Source organism: Maylandia zebra, linkage group LG10, assembly GCF_041146795.1.
Source record: "Maylandia zebra isolate NMK-2024a linkage group LG10, Mzebra_GT3a, whole genome shotgun sequence".
NCBI lineage: Eukaryota > Metazoa > Chordata > Actinopteri > Cichliformes > Cichlidae > Maylandia > Maylandia zebra.
In genome coordinates, this window is record NC_135176.1 from 15,950,888 (window position 1) to 15,971,141 (window position 20,254).

Sequence of the window (20,254 nt, forward strand, 5' to 3'; positions counted from 1 at the left end):
TTGAGTTTTCACAAAAGGTTTGTCCTTAGCCTGAATAAGCTTGAATAAGCTTGAATAGAATGTGTGGTTATAGCCAGAAAATGGTCACCTGTGGAGTACAATCAGCTCTTTTGAATTCAAAACACTTTGTGACAGCGATGAAAAGAAATGATTTGAAATTTGAACAATCTCCCTAAATACACAAAGCTTATTATTAAAGACCTTGAATTAACCACCCAATTATTTAGTTTTTAGTTTTGAGATCATTAGTAAGGTTAATTACTGTATTCTCTGATGCATGTTTTCTCACCTATTTTCACTTTTTGGGTTACAAAATCATGTATAATTTAGATTTATTTAAGGCAGATTTAAAACAAATAGCTTGAATGTTATACGTTATAGTCTATATATTATGATATATTACATTCTGACATGTACAGATAGGCTTAATGATGTTTAATAACCTATTTTGGAATGTGAATACAGCCTATATTTAAACTGTCTATGGGTATTTTGTGAATTATGCAGGCAATCACAATCTGGAGTGACTGCAATGCCAGAGCACAGAAGGAACATGAAATGACAGTCAACAATCAGGTGACAGGTTGTCAGTAAACATAAGCAAGTTTACATATGTTACATGTAGTGTGATAATGGCCTGTGTGAGTGTGTGTGTGTTTTTCAGGTAAATGATGATTGCCTCAAAGCTGCCATCAGAGTCTGAGCTGCGGGGAGCAGATAGAGCTGTCTCTCCCTCTCCTTTCTCAGGAAGCAAAAACAGACGTTAGTAATGGCAGCAATTACAGGTGAGGTAAAGCCGCTCGTTGTTTCACTGTGTGGTTACATATAGTTTTCAGCATGTTTAGCATCATAACATTTAGAAACTGCAGTGTGGCTTAGTGTACAGTTTCAGAGCCATGTGGAGTGACATCCCAAACTTTCATTAATGGCCGGCTTGACCCCCTTTTAGTTTTCAGAACTGCTTTAATTCTTAATGGCACATATTCAACAACAAACAAACATTTGGAAACATTTCTGAGCACTTTTGGTTCATATTGACAGGAAAGCATCAAACATTTGCTGCAGATTTGTAGGATGCACACACAAAGGTGCTCTATTGGATTGAGATTTGGTGACTGTGGAGCCCATTTGAGTACAGCGAACTCAATGTCATGTTAAAGAAACTAGTTTGTTATGATTTGAGCTTTGTGACACGGCATGTGATATCCTGCTGGAAGCAGCCATCAGAAGATGGGTACACAATGGCCATAAAGGGATGGATATGGTCAGCAATAATACTCAGACTGTGGTGTTTAAATAATGCTTGAGTGGTACCAAGTGGCCCAAAGTCTGCCAAGAAAATATTCCCGACACCATCACACCACCAGTAGCTTGAATCATTGATACAGGGCAGGATGGAGCCATGTTTTCGTCTGTTCTCTGCCAAATTCTGACTTCCATCTGAATGTTGCAATAAAAATCAAAACTCTCAGTTATAACTTTGAGTCGCTGCCGTGTGATTGACTGATTGGATATTTGCATTAATAAGCAGTTGAAAAGATGTACATAAGCAAATGGCTGGTGAGTGTTTAGATTAATATGTTTCTGGCCACATTTCATCAAAATAACTTTTTAAAGGAAAGTAATGTTCCCAGTAATAACATTTTTCACATTAAATGCGAAAAAGTAAAGACCTAATTGCTCTCCTTTAATTCTTCTTCAAGGACAGTAAGTTGGGAAAAAAGAGTAACTGCAAACAGAAGTTGGTAAAAATAGGCCTGCAGACTTTGACTTATTCTGAATCTGTTATGCCCAATTCAGCAATCTGCATCTCAAGCCAACAACCTTGCCTTACTATTTGCATGCAGCATTTTGGCCAGTGCACACTTAAGAAGGGAGAAAGCTCAGAGGCTATTCCTGATCTTTGAACTTGTCTCTGCTCTTGAATTCTCCTTAAGTTTGCAGGTACTGGTTTCAGTTTAAAGAGGAGAAGAATAATGATTTGGCTTTGGAGCACCGGCCACAAAAAAGGGAAAAAGGTACAGAGTATCATGATAACCTCCACTGTCAGTAAAAATGCTAACCATCCCTCTTGTATCAATTAAGACAACTACACTTTGATTAATAGTCCCAAGGTTCTTGTTGCATTCCTTGACTTTTATCTTCTTATCCTCGTGGGCAACAAGACCTTTACTCTACAATCAGGTATAGGGGTATTTTAGTTTTTCTCTCTTCTCCACAGGAGAAGACACTAGGCATGAATAATTGCTGTCTTCCCAGCAGTGGGGCCTTTTTCTGCAGCAACACCAGGCTACAGGGGCTGGGGTTGGCCACACGAATGCTTATTATGAGAAGTGAATAGTAAATATTTTAAACACCAAAGAAACCCTTGTGCATGATTCACCTTTTAGCATCACAAGGTCAGTGCTAATTTGCAAGCCACAAAAAGCATTTGGCATATTTTAGAGAACTCAAGAGAGAGAACGTGTAGATGTGCGCGCATGTGTGCGTGTGTTGTGCGTCAGTGCGTGTGTGTATTCATAATGTGAAGGTCTGATGACATTACATAGACCTCTGATACTTACTGAAAGAGTTATTATAGCCATTAAGACTGACTGGGCTACTGAAGCAGTGTGAGTGTTGGGCATACCTGCCAGCACATCATTAATAAAGAGAATTAGAGACTGCAGTAATGCATCAGTTCTGGCATTATACAATACAAATGAAAACCAGAGGGATCTCTTGGATTTTTGTGCACTACTAGCGCTCTAAAGGTCAACAAGACAAGTAAAGGCATGGGTTTTATCAAATCTAAATTTCCTATTAGCTTCGGTAAGTGTACGATAAAATATTTATTGTCTAATATTCGTACAAGGATAAATAAATGTCTCGGTATATGATTATATTGGCCACTAAAACTCGGAGAGACTGTGTCAGCAAAGTAACACATAAAAAAGCCATTACTGTGAAATCCTACTAGACAATAACATTTTTCATTATGGGAACACATTTTTGTGAATACGGTATATGAAATCCTTTAACAACTGAAAGGAAAGATATTCATATCTGCAGCCAGTTTAAAGTTGCTGTGCAACACGAGTTAAGACAGCATTTTTCATTTACTGTATACAAAAGATGGACATAGCCACTGTGACATCACCCATTGGTTTTAGTGTCAACATTTGGATAAGAGATTGGAGAGCCAGTTTTTCACTTAACACTAGAAAGCTCAGTTGACAAGCGGACTCCTTTTACTGTATAGTTGCACACCAATAGGTAGATAAAATATTAATATTTCACTCGTGAAATCTGAAGCACAAACGTCTTGAACAGCTGTACCACACAGCAAGCCATATCCATGGAAATGCTCCAAAAGGTACCAACAGCATAACTGTCCACCCAATTTATTGACTGCAATTTGCAGAAGTGAGGGCTTACATAGAGTAATCATCTACAGCCAATCAAAGAAACCACAACCCTAATGCTGGTATCCAGATAAATGCATAAAGGGATAGCCGTGCGCTTTCAAAAAAAACCCCAAAACCCCATACGCTGATAAAAGAGCAGAAGGAAAGATCACCGAAACGACAAAGGGAAACCTGAGAACGCATACAGCCTATAGTGCTGAACCTACAGCATGCCTGTGGAGGAAGACAACTTCATTATGCAAAAATACAAAACGTCATGGGGCTGGTAAAGCTCCACAGTTGTTTGCTTTCATCCAGGGCCATAAAAAACCTGGTAATAAATCAAGTAGACAGATGAAAACAGATAGTGAAGTATCCTGTGACTAGGAACGCAGTGAAGGAGTCTGATATTTAGATTCCCTGTAGATATACTGAGAGGCTCAGCTCCTCTTGTGTCTCTGAACTACACAAACAGACATCAGAGAAGAACTGTGGCACACTGATGAAGAACATCCAACAATGTGTGGAAGACTGTTATCTAACAGGGCCTTCAGAGAGATGTAAGGGGGCAGAAGAGATGAAGCGGAAAGGAGAGGAATAACTGAACAAAAGCTTAGAGAGGGACTAAAGCGGAGGAAAGGTAGAAGGGGAGTCAAGCCTCCCAAAGGACTTTAAAGACGGTCATTTACAGAAAGCAGCAGTGATGAGAGGAAATTATTTTGAGATGGAGACCATGATGTTGAGAGGAATGAAGAGAGGGAGCAAAAGAGCACAGACAAGACAGAAGATATCTTGCTTAGATGATGATGAAAAAAAAACATACACACATAAATGGAAATGAATAAAGCTGCTTGGGTGAACTGCATGTAAAGGATCAGTGACTCTCTTCTCTTATATTTCACCGTTTATTTGAAGTAATGGGCAATAATTTTTTGCACACCTAAGGAGCAGAGGGTGCAGGGTTTGGCGGTCTAGGAATCTTGTGTGTTGGCTTCATCCAGCTTGTCATTAGGGTGATTTCAGCCAATGAGATGCTTTCATCCCAACCACCTAACACGGATGGGATGAGATTTAACATTTCAAGTCTGAAATACTGGTTCTCAGTTGGAAAAGGGTAAGGTAAGGACAGAGTTGCTTCCCCGATTAAGGAGTTCAAGAATTCTGGGGTTCGTGAGTTCAGCAGCTGCAGTAATGTGGATGATGCTCCAGTCTGTCACAGTGAAGAGAGAGCTGAGTGTGAAAGCAAAGCTGCTGCTTTACTGGTCGACCTACATTCCCACCTTCAGCTATGGCTACGAGCTGTGGCATACAAGTGGTGGAAATGAGCTTCCTCTAGAGGCTGGCTGGGCTCAGTCTTAGAGATAGCAAGGGTCTCAGAGTAGAGCCGCTACTCCTCCACATCATAATGAGCCAGCTAAGGTAGTTAAATTATCTGACTCAAATTCCTTCTGGACACCTCCTAAGCGAGGTGTTTTGGATACTTCCAACTAGCGGGAGACCCAGTAACCCTCGAATCAATATATCTCTTGACTAGCTTGGGAAGGCCTCCCTTTTCCACCAGAAGAGTGGCTGTTGTCTGGCGAGGGGGAGACTCCTGCTTAGGCTGCTGCCCCAGTGACTCAGACCTCGATAAGTGTCAGAAAATGTATGAATGCATAGATCATGTAAGTATATTTAATTGCTGCTGAACTGAAAGCTCATATTTTGTGCAACGTTTTGTGAGAAAATACACAGTGTTAAATATGTTGCTTTGTGAGAAAATATACAGCGTTATAAATATGTTAACAAAATTTCTTTTATGTGCTATTACCGATATCACACTATGATGGATTGTTTACACAATCACTTCAGGAAAACATGTCACACACTGATAACAGCTTTGGAAACCATGATGAAGATGATATATGAGTGAGCAAGTTCTTCTGCATACGGGCCATCACAGCACATTAGCTTTAAATTGACGTGTCACTCAAAAACGTGGACATATCAATCTACTGTAGCAGATGTGGTGCCATGTCAGCATCTGTGCCCTGGCAAATAGGTTAAAGCAACTACACCCGCCCAGAGGCTCGCCATATCCTTTTCATCTACTGCATCTGTTTACTGCCAGTTATGTGTCGCAGGGGTGCCGAAACATCCTTTTCCATAGCCGTGTCCTCCTGAAGGATCCTGATGCTTTCCCTAGACAGGTGGGATATGCGATTCCTTTCAGCATTTTCTGTGTCCGCCTGAGGGTCACCTCCCTGTTGTATAGGGCTGAGCGCCTCAACGGAGAAGACTGATTTAATGTGATACATGATATTTTTGTAATGGAAAAACTGACATTTCATTTGAGACTCAGGGTGGACATGTTTGATGATTACTGGAAAGTACGGACAGAGTTTATTAAACAATTTAGATCAGATTTCATGGACGAGAGGAAGAACTGTCGTATAAAATACACTACAATTAGCTGCTACACACCGATCCTTGGTTTTATTTTTTCCTCTTCTTTCTGTTTTCTTTCCTTTTCTCTTGCCTTTCTTTTCTTTTGTATTGCTTAGATCTGTATGGCCTCAGGAAAAGCACAGTGTAATTAGCCAATGCAAATAGACTTTGTTCCTAAAATAAAAGGAAAAACATAAAAAATACAGTAGGGCTCTTGGTCAGAAAACAACCAAAGAACTAAAAAAAATAAATAACAAGAAAAAAAACTCAACTGGCTTCTTTGAACAAGTTCAGCTGGACGTGCTAGAGGACCTCAAGTGGGACTGACTCCTTTTGAAGCAAGAGTATGCATCGTATACTGAGGAGTGGCAACAGCAGCCTATGATGCCGCGAGTGGTAATTAAGTCTGTCAAAATCAACTAACTTTGTTAATTATCACATCATGTTACTCGTGAGATCGACGAGCTGCAAATGTCAAGCTGGAATTGAACCTGGGACTCACCACTCAGTGCATTATAATTCATGTGGCTTGCAACCTTGGCTGGTTGCTGCTGCCCTTGTTTTTGAAAGGCAGAGAGCAAAGTGAAAACTTCTGTGGAAAACTCAGCCAAAAGCTAGCAGGAGGAGATTGTTATGCCAGCCCTTTGCTGCAGGGCCTTGTGTCATCAGTAGCTGTAATCTGCTTCTGAGACGCTGCTGAAACGGGCTGCAGCATGTCTGGTGGAATCGCAAGCATTGTCTTGAGTGGGAGCGATCGGCTCTGGCAGCCGCATTAGAGCTGGAACAGGATGCTGCCGTCCCCCGTTGTACACAGGGATAAGGGAAGCATGGCCTTATGCTGCATTTGATCTACCTCGTATGTGAGAATACGGACGCCAAAATGAAAACATTTTCAACCTCTGCCAAGTTAGTGCACAAACTGGCAAAAACAAAACATGGCTACCCCAACCTTTTCTTTGTTTCCTTTTCCTCTACAGAAAACAAAAAAGGTCATGAATGTAGTGTAGTTTACTCATCTAAAGTAACACAAAAGCCAAAAAGAAGCAAAAGTCACAGTTTTACTCCATTAAAAGCAATATGAGAAAGATTTTATGTGTGGAAAATGCAGAGTCAGTGTTCAGAAACAGTATCCGATTTACTAAGTGTAAAAGTATTGTTTGTTTTCAATAGAGTCAGGAAATTCTTAGTTCCCAGTTGCTATCAAATGCAGCATTAAGCCCGCCTATGTTCATGCATGATTGGACGCACAAAGTTTAATGAAGCTTGCTATATGCTTACTGGAGCTTGCCTGCTTACAAGCATGATGAAATTAGCTCTGTCTTATCTATGTTTAAGGGCATAAGATGAACAATAAAAAAGCCTTAGTTCTGTACAGGGACCACTTTAAAAACACCAAATATGCAGCCTTAGTGGCAAAGGGACTATGTCAAGTTAGGATTCTCTAAGAGTTAACACAGCATTAGAAGGCATGATGAGATATCTCCAGTGGCCAGACATTTTCAGTTGGACATGACATTTGCTTCTTTGAGGTTTCAGGGCACAGAAGTGCTGGAGTCTTTGCAATTCCAAGGGGACAGCACACAGAGTATTTGAACACCTGGAGTTTCTCTGAAACTCAGAAAAGTCTGTCCCAGTGTAAAAAAATATATCATTGCTCATAAAAAAGAAAATGTTTACAGTCCTTCAGCTGAGAAAATAGTTTAAGTAGCAAAAATTAAAGGCAATAATTGGGTAGGATGACCGATAAGTGTCTTCACATGTTTTATGTCCACAAGAAATAAGAATATGAATGCCTGAGGTAGAGAAGTAGCAAAGAAGTAACAGAGGAGATATGGAAGTGAGAGGGAAGTTAGACTATGCTGTAGCATGCTGTGGAGATGCGTGGGGTGGTACTGTACCTCTGTTGCCAGTGACTGTGGGGTCTGAGGCGTGGGAGCCTAATAGTGCGGTAGGATCTGGAGTGATGGGATGTAGGGGGGGAGTGGTGGGTGGAGGCAGGGTGGTGGGGGCGTCTGGTGGAGGGCACAGATAAACACATATACACAAAATACAACAACAGCAAAATGAATTCACATGGGGAAAGTTAGATACGTTAAAAGAACACAAAGAAAAAAAAACTATATACAGTGATGGGAAACACAAAGGGAAAATTATGACACAATTCCAAGCATATAACATAAGATCACAGCACAAGAAAGCATGCCTTTTCCAGTATAAGGAAATGTGATGCCCTTAACAACATACATGAGTTGAGTTCATTACTGTTCCTGTTTTAGTGGGCCAGTAAGGCTTTCTCACTGATTCTGAAATGATCAGCGATGTTAAGAGTCCCAATCTTCTACATTTTGTCCGTCAACTCTGATTTCAAGTATTCTGTCTTTGAATTGTGAAGGCAATTTGTTTAGCAAAAGAGCAGAATTAACCTTAAATCTGCTAATGCTGGCGACTGTCTCTGGAGATGGACCCTGCACTAGCAACCTTTCAACATGTGAGAGGGAAGACAGCTGATGATTTGAAAACGTAATCTGACAAATGGATTAAAAAAAAAAATCGGTTAAGCTCTCATTTCCGTGTTGAATTTTGGCTTCTCGCTACAGGATAATAGTAAAACTGACCGTTTCTCACTGTCACATGTTAAAGCTACAGAAAAAAGTGAGAGCGAAACATTGGGTGACAAAGTTAATGAGGTTACATTACCACCTTGGCTTTTATGTTTATGTCACTCTGCATTTTATGGTGATCCAGAAGCTTTTAATTGGCTCTCGTAGTCTTTCTCTGGGCCAACTGTCCTCTGTGTCTTGGTGACATTTCAGCCTTAGCGTGACTCACTAAGCAGCTAACTGCATGTCTTCGGGAAAGAGGGAAGAGAGAAAATGTCCCCTTGTTCGAGAACCATTAAAAAGGTATTTTCCAAGAATTATGGAGGCAATTGTGAAAGGCTAAAAGGTGTGATAATCACTAATGAAGGATAGGAACAGACTGGGTGCCATTTCAAGAGAACAAGTAATGAATCTGAATAGGACTTTTTGACCCTCCCGCACCCAATTGTCTTTTTTCTGGCAGAGAATTTGTCAGTTTAATAACATCACTGTCATTACATGCATTGGTTATTCTTGCTGCAGCTTCAGAAGAAATTGTTAGGTGCGGTGGCGCGCCATGACAAGTGTGAGCAATCCACTAATTAAATAAGAGCCACAGCTAATTGCTTAATTAATCATAGAATTTTCAAGAATTCAGCACTTTTGGAGTTTAAACAAAGACAAAAATGTAAAGACATCTCCTGGTGCTTTTAGCAAACAGTGAAAGGGATTTCCTGATAATTTTACAGCTCAAACAATTAATCAACTAGTAAAAGAAATGTTTGATGGAATGAAAGAGGTTAAAAAAAATCTAAAGGTCTCTAACAGCACTGTTTCAGAATCGCCTCCTTTAATAAAACCTATGGACAGGATTTGAATTTGAAGCTGAAAGGTATCATACATTTTTGATGGTATACATAATCAGTCTTCACTCATCCTATTTTGTGGCTTTGAACTCAAAGAAGGGATCTTTAACTAAATACCTGAGCGATATACTCTACACCAACGGTATTTTAAAAGCATCAGCAATTATCTGCAAAAATCTGACAGACAGAATATATATAGCAAATGAAACTCATTTGCATCTTTGCAGTAACCTTGTCTCAGCAGATACTGCGTGTGCGTACTAAGTTTAAATGTCAGTGATATGAGTAATTAGAAAGATGTAAGGTTTCTATACCTAATCCTTACCTTGATTTTGTCACATGGCATTCTGCATAAAATAAGCATATTTTGTATTGCCTTTTACATCCCCGAACATCTGCTTGCGTGGACTTGCGTTATATTTCAAAATTTACAGCATTTACTTAGAGAAAGGCTGAATGGCTTATACGTTCATCGCACTCTCATTAAATAAATCTAATTGCATGAACGAGTATTTCATTTTGTTCTGTCATTCATCACTCTTGAGGTTTCCACAGCCCTTTATGACCTATTCATAGTAACCTGTGTTACTCGGGTAGCTCGGTTTTATACTCAAAAGTTTGTAATTAGATTTTTCATTACTTTCTGTTTTTAAATAAAAGAGCTCATGTAATATTATTAATGCTATGTTTTTCTTCATCTCCACTTCTTAACGTCAGAATGACCTGTTTTTTAATGATCACGCACTGTTTCTATAACACAGTGAAAAGAGATGTTTTACTGCTTTGCTATTTTTTAAAGCATTATTACTTAATGCCAAGAGACAAATGGCAGTGAAGAAGCGGAAGAGAGGAAGAACTATCTGTTTTCCCTGACACTGAGTCCCTTTATCCTCCACCTCCTCTGGCGTTACTAGGAATTACTTATCCTTCCTGGTGATATTCCTGACAACGCAGCACTAAATTTTGCCTCTCTCACACATTTCCCTCCTAGTGTGTTGTGTGTGTGTGTGCGTGTGTATCTGGGACACAGGTTTATTTAAGGAAAGGCGTTGGTGGCATTTGTGTCACCTGGGGCCCTTATTCTCCCTGTGAGGGATGGTACCACTAATCACTATTAGCATTGATACAGTATGCAGATCAGGAGGTATTATAATCCTGTATTTTTTGAATGGTGTTTTGTACTCATGCCTATGAGGTTCATACTTTTCACAATTTTTACATAGCTTTGTTGGAAACCAAGTTTTCCTCTTGAAGCTTTTTTTCCCCAGTGGTGTCATATTAGTAACTGACTGACTTACTTTTTTATATTGTGTCATGAAATGCAATTATCCATATTTCAGTGCTTCCCCTGAACTCACCATAGACGTAGAGTACATATTGAGCACTGCTGGTCCCTAGGTGGTTGCTAGCTTCACAGCGGTAGGTCCCATTGTCTGTCTTGTTAAGAGACGTAAAGGTAAGCTCTCTTCCTTCTACAATCATCCTGTCCAGGTCAGGAAGTTCACTTCCATCCTTTGTCCACATCACAGGATCTGGCCTAAAAGGTAAGAGAATATGTAAGAGAAAGAAAGCATGCTGCATCTAGGTCTAATCTATAAAACACTATATGAAAGCATGATGTCAATCAATTAATGAAATTTTTTAGAGACTTACGAAGGGTTTCCTTTGGAGACACACTCCAACTTCAAGTACTGACCCTCCTGAGGGACTTCAAGGGAATGGGTGATCTCCACACGAGGAGCATCTAAGACAAACAGAGAGACGGCTGAAATTGAGGGAAGAAAATATAAAACATTGTTTTCACATTTTCTTGACATAAATGGGATACATATATATATATTCCCCTGAGATGAGCTTCTCTAAGCATGCCTCAGGCAGGTGGATGGTGATGAGGAACAGGAAGAGGAATTATCCTAGACAACCAAGCCCCCACATGTGTAACTGGCTGACATCAGGAAACCCTACTGGTTGATAGAAAAGGACAGTGTAAAGGACGGTGTAGCGGCAGCACAAAAGCAGGCCTTAAGCACTAGATCCATATAACAGGAGTCTACCACAGGACACAAGTTGCTGACTTTGCAAAGGGCCCCTGGAGACTATCCAACACATAGTACAGGGTGTAAGATCCAAGCTGGCAACAGCTTGTTGGAAGATCCAACAACAACCAAGGAACAACCACAAAGAACATCTGTGCTGCATATGGACTAAAAGTCCCCAAGTCCCAATGTCAGAGTAGAACAAAGGGGGTAAATTCCTGTGGTTCTTCTACTTCCAGACAGACAACAGGCCAGAACATCCAGACTGGCCAACAGCCTGTATCCACAGGCTGTGAGGCTCCTGAACTCTCTGCCCCCCTCTCACGGACAATAACCATATCCAACTTCTTAATAGCAATGAACTGGTCTGCATTGGTGCATCATATCTTTATTCTCTTCCCCCTCCTGCCCCCCCCCCCCCCCCCCTCTTTCTTAAATAGATAACTATCATATCTGATATCATATCTCACAGTACAATAATATTGAATGGGTTGCATTGTTGTATTTTGTCATGTTTCTCAGGTCTTTGTCTGAATTTCTACGAACATTATTGCTAAGGATTGTCTTATTGCATTGGAGTCACACTGGGTTAAATATGTACACTTGGGTTTTAAGGGGTATTTATTATTTTCTTCTTTTTTTTGGGTTGTATGGAAGCCCCAAACGCAATTTCATTGTTCTTGACAATGACAATAAATAAATAAATAAATACTAAATACAAGCTGCTGGCCAACAAACCAGGTGATAGTTGTGGCTGACAAGCAGAAGAAGACTGAAGTTCTGATAGATGTGGCAGACAACAAGATCAAGAAGAAGTAGCATGTAAAAACAGAGAAGTATCAGGAGCTGAAGGATCTGAAAGGTAAAGTCCAAAGTAGTCCCAGTGATAATAGGAGCAATGGGAGCTATAACCCCGAAACTAGAAAAGTAGCTCCAGCAGATTCCAGGAACAACATCCAAGGTAGTGGATAGTGAACAGAACCCTCAAAACACAGCATTTGGATCACACACACATACAATCCCAGGGGGTGATATAAATATTATAAATATATTTGGACAATTGGACAGTACATTTTTGCCCAGACCAAGGGATACTGACTGAATAAAATACTAGTGCCTAAATGTAAAATTATAAATGCAAGATCACAGAAAATCAGCTCTGAAATAGTGCATTTACATACAATGATGGAGGCCTCATTAGTTGAAATGTTCTCTAACTGGGTTCAACAGCCATAAAAGCTCCCATTACCATGGCTATTTACAGTAGTTACTGCCTTTTATTGGTTTGAATTTTCTGTTATCCATTATGCTCATGTGTACACTTCATATATGTGTTTGAGTGCTGTACTTTGCGTCTACACTCACAGTGGACCTCCAGTACTTCAGTGGCCTGCTGTGGTGCTTGTGTGAGTGCCACGTGGTCCACTCTGCAGGTGTAGGCCACTCCATCATCATTTCTGTCCACTTGCAGCTGTAGAGAGCTCCGTACTGTAAATGTCTTCCCACTTGCATTCACCTCTTTGGCACCTTGGGAGAGAATTGCATTCTGTCACGGTTGCAGCACATTTATCTTATAAGGTGAGATAGCTACGAACCAATGTGTTACAACCACTGGCAGATTCCACCCTAGTCTTCGATTCATACAGAACACATGCCTATCATGCAAAACAATTAGTGCCTAAAATTTTAATGTACCTTCATAGTGATTTTCATTACAGGTATACCTGAAACGGGTCACATTTCACTAGTTTAAGAGCAAGGATCATTTTTCCATATGAATAGGGTGATTAACTTGTTTTTTAAACTCAACCAATGTACAGGATCAACATTGCACTGACCCGTCACATTGTTGTGATTGTCTTAGTTTTGCAATATAGGTTAAAAAAAATCCTTTGTTTTAAGGAAAAAAAAAACTCTCTTCTACAACAAACGGCAACAATTTCAAGTGTTCTCTTTATTAATTTATAGAATAGAATACATATTTACATATCAAATTATCCAAATTTGCATTACTGCATTTGCTGGTGACTGAATATTGAGTTAGCATTAGCCAAGAATATGGCTAATGCTAACAGCCAATCAATCCAATATACAAAATATGCAAACAGAGCTCTTACTAAGCACTAAGAAATGTATTATAAGAGCTGCTTGTATTTAAAGCTACAACATGCTCTAGTAATGTTACAATCATCTTACTATTCTCCAGTTACATGCTGCAAAAGATTACAATAGATTTGAAGCTACCCTATTGTAGCTCTTTTACTGTTATTGTACTGTAAGTTCACTTTGTTGCATATCTAGGCTACCTCAGTACGAATTCAACCTGGATTTTGCTGCAGGCAGTGTTAAAATGAAACGCAGCTGCCTCAACTTTAAGTTGTGGCTCTTTGAATGCATATATTTACACTGTTAACATTTCTGATTACGTGTGGCCTCACCTGTCATCTCTGCATGTGCTCCCACTCAGCTTGTACAAATCAACACTTTCATGCACTTCATATCTATCCGACCTTTTGGTCTGATTCATCTGCCTGACAACTACTTCAAAAAACATTACCAGTGGAAACCAGACAGTAATTGGCAGTAATTAAATTAGCCTGTTAGCAAAGTGTCATTATGCACAGTTCTCTTTATCAGTACAATTTGTTCTCAGAGATATCCCAGCAACACCTGCTATCCTAAGCAATCAGTTGTTGCATCTCCCTGTGACCACCAATATCCCAGACACCGCAAAGATAGTGGAAAAATCCTACAACCAGCTTAAATTTGGAATATTCCACATTCCATCATTTCTTCTCTGACACTGTAGTCTTTTGATAAACTAAATGTGTTTGATTCACAGGTTATAACCTGCCCTCAAGTTTATGACTGCCATATCAGAGCCCTTGAAATGCTATCAGTTAGTGATAAACCTTCCTCTCTAAAAGCAAAGTACCTCAAAGGCAGAGATGTCCTTCAAAGTGGAAAATGAGACTTCTGAACCACAGACTTTCCCTTTCTCTGTCAAGCTGTCCTTGAGTACCCTGACCTAGTAGATCAGTGGTTCTCTGTGAACTCTACATGACCACAGTTACATCACAGAAGTAGTAACTTCTAATGCTTCTAATTCTTCTTCCTCCTAATGTTTTTGTTACCTTTTCTAGAAACCTAAAGTTTAAGAAAATTACTACTGCGCTGAAACTTTAGCACCCTCTTAAAGGGATCTCACCTAAAACCAGAATATATCAGGAAATAGCTAGTGTTTAGAGAAATTAGACACCAGAACTGAGAGCAGATGATGACATTAGTCACAAACATTTTCTCAGAATGTTTGTGCTGCCACTGGAAAATAAGGTATACGTGTTCCTAAAAACTTGGGAGCTGTTATATATGCATTATGCAATACAAATTAGCATCCTCTTTCAGACCACATATCTCCCACTTAACTCAACAGCCTTTCACAATTCAACGCCACTAGGTTGTTGTTTTTTTTGTTTTTTTTACTTACTGGCTGTCTTACTTGATGATAATTATCTAAACATATCCACCTCCAAGGAGTTATTTTAAAACCTTCTTTTTCTCAGTAAAATCTCTACAGCCAGTCGTCAACAAAAGGTGTTTGGTCTGTTTACATTATGCCAGCGGCCAGTTTTTAAAAATCATATCAAGTCGCTACATCCTACTCAGAGTTTCTTTTCAAACAAGAAAAGAATTCCCTCCTATAATGTATTCAACACTCCAGGCTTATCTCTGCATTGAGATGTTGCCCTGCTTTGTCAAAAAATATGTCCTTCTTTTTCAGTTTTTATATATATCATAAGTGTATTGTATGTACCGTACCTCTCATGCTGACCGCCTTTGTTTGTACCTCCTAAAGAGACTGTTTACGCTCCACATCTTTCTTTCCTCTGTGCTCATCTGCTCCACTTTCCAAGCCTCTCCACCCTACTGTCTCCTCTCTCTCTCAATTCTGCCAATCAACTATTCTGCTCAGCCACTTCCCCCAACTGAGGCAATGAGCCCGCCTCCCCTAGAGATGAATGACTGACAGGTCTGCAGTGTTAGCAACATCTATGCGAACAACGGGGGAGAGAGAAAATGGCTGCATTTCACAAAGAAGATACAGGAGATGACAGAGGGAAAAAAATGACGGCTAAAATAAATTACATCTAACTTGTAGTATCAATAGTTTATTTTAGGAGTGCAAACATTTTCTTTCCATTTCCATTACTTATGGCAGCTCCTAATGAACTGATACTCCCTGCCTCTTTGTCAACACACGAGTCCAACCTGTCTTTCTCCTCCTTTCTGCAACACTAGAAGGTTCCTTCTAAAGAAATGCCCTTTTAAAAATTCAAACATGCTATATCTGTTTTTGCTCTTTTTGATTTTTTGGTAATTTGTAGTAAGTTCAATAATCACATCATAATTAAAAAAGGTCCTTCAGATATCTGCAAGATGGGTGGATAGGAAGAAAAAAAAAGTCAAACGTCTTTTTCTTCTTGTTCACTTGTGCTACAGTCAGCTGATTTCAGTCTGTGCGCAGAGAGGAGGAACATGGAGTGGTCTGTACCTTTTGAGGAATGGATGTACAAACATTTCTTTTATTTTTATGCCACGGGAAGACAAGAGTATGTTGGTAAAGTGCAAACTGAATCCAGGGCAAAGAATCTGCACTTTGCAAACATCTGTGTGGACAGCATGCTAACAGAAAACTGGCAAAGAACCCAGTGTGATCTTAAAGCCTGAACTTCATCAGTAAGGCAGCGATGAACAATCAGACTTGTAATAGTGGAGCCTCTATTTCTACTTATACATGTTTCAGTTACAGTAGAATTGAAGCAGAATTTGCTTTGAAGTTTCTCTGGGCTGATTTCAAGTTTGCTTTGTGTTGTTGGCTTTGTGTTCATAATTAAAGAGTAAAAGAACGATCTTGTGTATTTGTGTCAGTGTGTTGGACTGAAGTGCTTCAAAACTGCCTTAATTCTTTGTGGTATAGATTCAACGGGATGCTGGAGTCATTCCTTAGAGATTATGGTCCATATGTGCAGGAAAATCCCAGTAGATCAGGAGGTTCTGAAAAAGTCAGACCAGCCCATCTGGCACAAATAACCAAAGCACATTCAAAGTCACTTAAACCTTTTGTCCTCATTCTGATGCTTGGTTTGAACTTGTTGACCATGTCTACATGCCTAAATGCACTGAGATGCTGCTATATGATTTGCTGATTCAATATTTGTTTTAAAGAGCAGTTAAATGGGCGTAGCTAACGAAGTGGCTGGTGAGTATAATATATATTTCTATCGCTCAGCATCGCTGATTCAACAAGGTCATGGAAACATTCCTCTGAGATTTTGGTCCATATGGACATGATGGTATTTTACAGCACATTTCCAAAGAGGATAAGAAGTTACAGTGTTTTTATTTTATAAAAACAATTTTTATGTAAATCAAAAGATTGTGATGACTGAATAAACTGAAGGTATCATCTTGAATTATGCAGTCTGATTATACACACAGAAAGGCTGCTAAAGACACAAATTTAAGTACTTCAATCATTGTAATGCGCACTTGGCGATGCTCCTAATGTTCTATTTTTCACAGTAGACTTTCAGCAAGTTAGTTAGTTATCTTATAATATTACTATATCTGAGTTTTATATTGTAATTCTATTTTTGAAGTTCTTTGATTGTAAATATGCTTGCATTGAAATAAAACTGCTGGAAAGACTCAAAAAACGACTTTCTCTAGTGTATAATTTGGCCGTTTAATTTAAGAGTGTGGATTCCTTTTTTTTTGTCATGGAATTTTAAATGGTCTCTGATTGCTTGCGTGTGATTCAGGATGAGAGCACAGAAACTGACATGCTCGCTCAAAGTTTAATTTCATTAACATTATAATTCCCGAGTCTTCCGAGATCCACTTCGAGAACATAATCACAGTTGTCCAACACCAAGTAAGACTTCATCAATAAAGAGCAGCAATCAGCATGCACAAAAGTGTGTGTGTGGAAGTGTTTGGATAAGAGTTGATGTAATTGGTCCATAAATACAGTATCTTATCACATTTTAAACACAGCTGAAAAGAGCAGCTGCCATTGACGTGCCATTAAAGCTCTCGCGTGTCAATCGAAGAAGAAAGAAAAACTGTTACATGACAGACATATTATATTCAGTGGCTTGAGTAAGAAAAGTTGCAAAAGATTCAGCAATTTTTTTTTACATGTATATGTAATGTTAAAAAGGAAATAAAACCAGAAAGCATTTTTTAACTGACAGAAAAAATAATTCTGTAGAGGAAAAAACTGCAGTGAACACAACATCCACTGACCTGAAGGTGAAGGCGAAGCATCACTGTTAAACGTTCTTACCTAACTTCACATATGGCTATGAACTGTGGGTAGTGACTGGAAGAATAACATCTCAGATACAAGCAGCAGAAATGAGCTTCTTTTGAAAGGTGTCTGGGCTCATCCTTAGATATAAGGTGAGGAGCTCAGTCATTCAGAAGGAGGCTTAGCGTAGAGCTGCTGCTCCTCAGCATTAAAATGAGCCAGTTGAGGTGGTTTTGGCATGTCAGAAAGACACCCTGGAACTGACCCTGCGAGATTATTTCTTTTGCCTTGCATGGGAAAGCCTTGGTGTCCCCTCAGAAGAGCTGGAGGTGGCTGGTGGTTGGGAAAAGGGTAGCAATGGCATCTCGGATTAGATTGCTGACACCGTGACCCAAATAAGCAGTAGCAAATGGAGGGATAACTGGAAATAATGTGAAAAAATACTGTAGCAAATTTTAGCTTTTTATTTAAAAATCATATTCATTTGTTATTTATTCTCATTACAAACACACTCTGTAGACCCGATATAATAAAAAAGGAGAAAAAAATGGCACTATGCTGCCATATGCACCTGTGGTACCTCTTTTCCGCAAATAGCCTGGTAGTATTTGGCTACAAATGCGGTTGTTTTGTGGGTGGGTGCTCATGGCTCTGTATCAATGGTGTGAGCCAAGACAGAGCCTCAGAGGATTAGAAATGGAAATGACAGGCGTACAATGAGAGAATCTGACCCCTTTAAGCGATTTCACAGGAGAGAGTTGAAGCCGAAGAAGAGAACATAGAGGGACCGACAAGAGAGACCGAGGAGGTCTGCTGGGGTTGTGGAGGAATCATGAGCAACAGTGCCAGACCTGACTAATCCTGGCGGCAGGGGCCCGAGGGCTGACGCAACATACCCTGAGCTGCATCCCATCTGAGAATTAAAGCAACTTGCACAAGCAAGAACAATATCAAATCTTTTATGGGTGAGAGTGAGAATAATCAAAATATATGCGAGACTAAACACTATTTTAAATTTAAATTCGCTGAAATACACAATATTACCAGAAAATATTGGCAGATTAGCACCTATGTATGCTGTTCCCTTTGCCTGCCAGATGAGCTGCATAACAATAAGGATGAGTAAACTTTAACAAGAGCAAGAATATGCAGCAAGCTCCCGCTCTAGCGAGGTGTGGAGATGATATATCGTGCTGTCCACCATCTTCTCGCTTATTCCTGCTACTGTGCAGCGTTCAGGGAGCTTGTCTGTTGGCTGTCTGTAAGCATCTTCCCCTGACTGATCTGCCTTACCAGCTAGACTCTGTGCTTAACTGACGTGTGACTACAACCGGGGGGAGCACTGTTAAATGTTAGGAGACTTCCTATCACTGCCTGGCAGACCAGTATCATAATGTCCTTTCTGACATGAAACTCCCTGAGCATTCACAGCGAAGAAGCGTGTACTGCGGATTTGTGAAGACGGTTTTTCACTCTAGAAGGAGCGGTCTGGTCAGTCTCAGTGTCTTGACATTTAAAAAAAATGGACAGGTGCTCCACCTTTAGGACGTGGCTTTTAATGGGCACAGACAGTGGGCGTAGCAATATGATCTCTTCTTCTGTGCGCAAGTCTAAATCTGTTAACCTCAAACTCACAGGATGAGTCGGATATACCTTTTGCACTTACGCCCTTTATTCTTAACATATTGTTTTTCAAAGCTTTGAAAAAAAAACCTCTTTTTTTTTTCAAACTCATTGTAAAAGTAACAAAAAAGGTGGAACATCTTGTTTGTCCATTTGAGTCCTGTATCTTAATGCTGATTAATATAGAAACAGATTTCCACAGATCATATGTCAGATGTGCGTGTTTGCAAGTACTTTGTTGTGCACATGTAACAGGATAGAGAGGGTAAAGAGGTATTTTTGTGTGTGCATCTAACGCATCTTTTATTCATGTCACCGTGACTTGCAGGAGCCATCTTGAAATTACATCTTTAATGGTCATTGATCCGCAGCACCCCGGGGAGCTGGATAGTATAAATGTAGTCCCAACGCAGACTTTTTTATGTATTGCGCAAAGCTCTCTAACACTGCCCAAGCAGCTGAAAAGTGTATTTTTTTCTTTTAACTGCAAAACTTCTTTAAATTTTTGAACTTGATTCATAGTGGGATGTTCACAGTGTTCACATTTTTTCTTCTTTCCCTTCACCTCTTCAACCCCATTCGAATGTTCGAATAGTGAGTAGCACCAAATTCTGGCCAATTAACCATAAATGAATACAGTCAGTAGTATTTGAGTGATAGTGTAGCAAAATGTGAGGTCACAATGACCTTAAATAGTGTTCAGACCTTGTCCTTCACTAACAAGTTTGACAACTGAATAGGGATGCGACTGCAAACGAATTTGAATCAAATCTCTGTGTTTTTTTTCCCCTTAAGCCCCCTTGGAATAGAGCTATTGCGTTACATGATGGAGCAATAACCTCTACAGTTTAGGTCAGAGAGTATGATAATGCTAGTCTGATAGAGAACATCCCCACCCTTATTTGAAATAAATATTCATTTCATCTCTGCCTTGCTTGGTCTCCACACAGCTCCCCCTGGTTCAGCGGTGTGTAAACAACTTCTACATGTGGTGATATTGGAAGAGGTCTCTCTGGGTTATGGT

The 20,254-nt window shown here is 39.7% G+C and overlaps 1 protein-coding gene across 5 annotated transcripts in view; it reads right to left on the reverse strand.

Moving 5' to 3' along the window:
* The window catches only part of cadm2a (cell adhesion molecule 2a), a 221,229-nt gene that overhangs the window by 14,298 nt on the left and 186,677 nt on the right, over positions 1-20,254 (reverse strand). For 4 of the 5 annotated variants that reach the window (XM_004550019.4, XM_076889180.1, XM_076889179.1 and 1 more), the window contains 4 exons: positions 12,660-12,821; positions 10,912-11,002; positions 10,617-10,795; positions 7,712-7,825 (listed from right to left, as the gene is read on the reverse strand). In XM_004550019.4, the coding sequence (XP_004550076.1) occupies positions 7,712-7,825; positions 10,617-10,795; positions 10,912-11,002; positions 12,660-12,821 (546 nt within the window). The remainder of the gene's footprint in view (positions 1-7,711; positions 7,826-10,616; positions 10,796-10,911; positions 11,003-12,659; positions 12,822-20,254) is intronic. The other variant, XM_076889181.1, reaches the window with a different exon arrangement.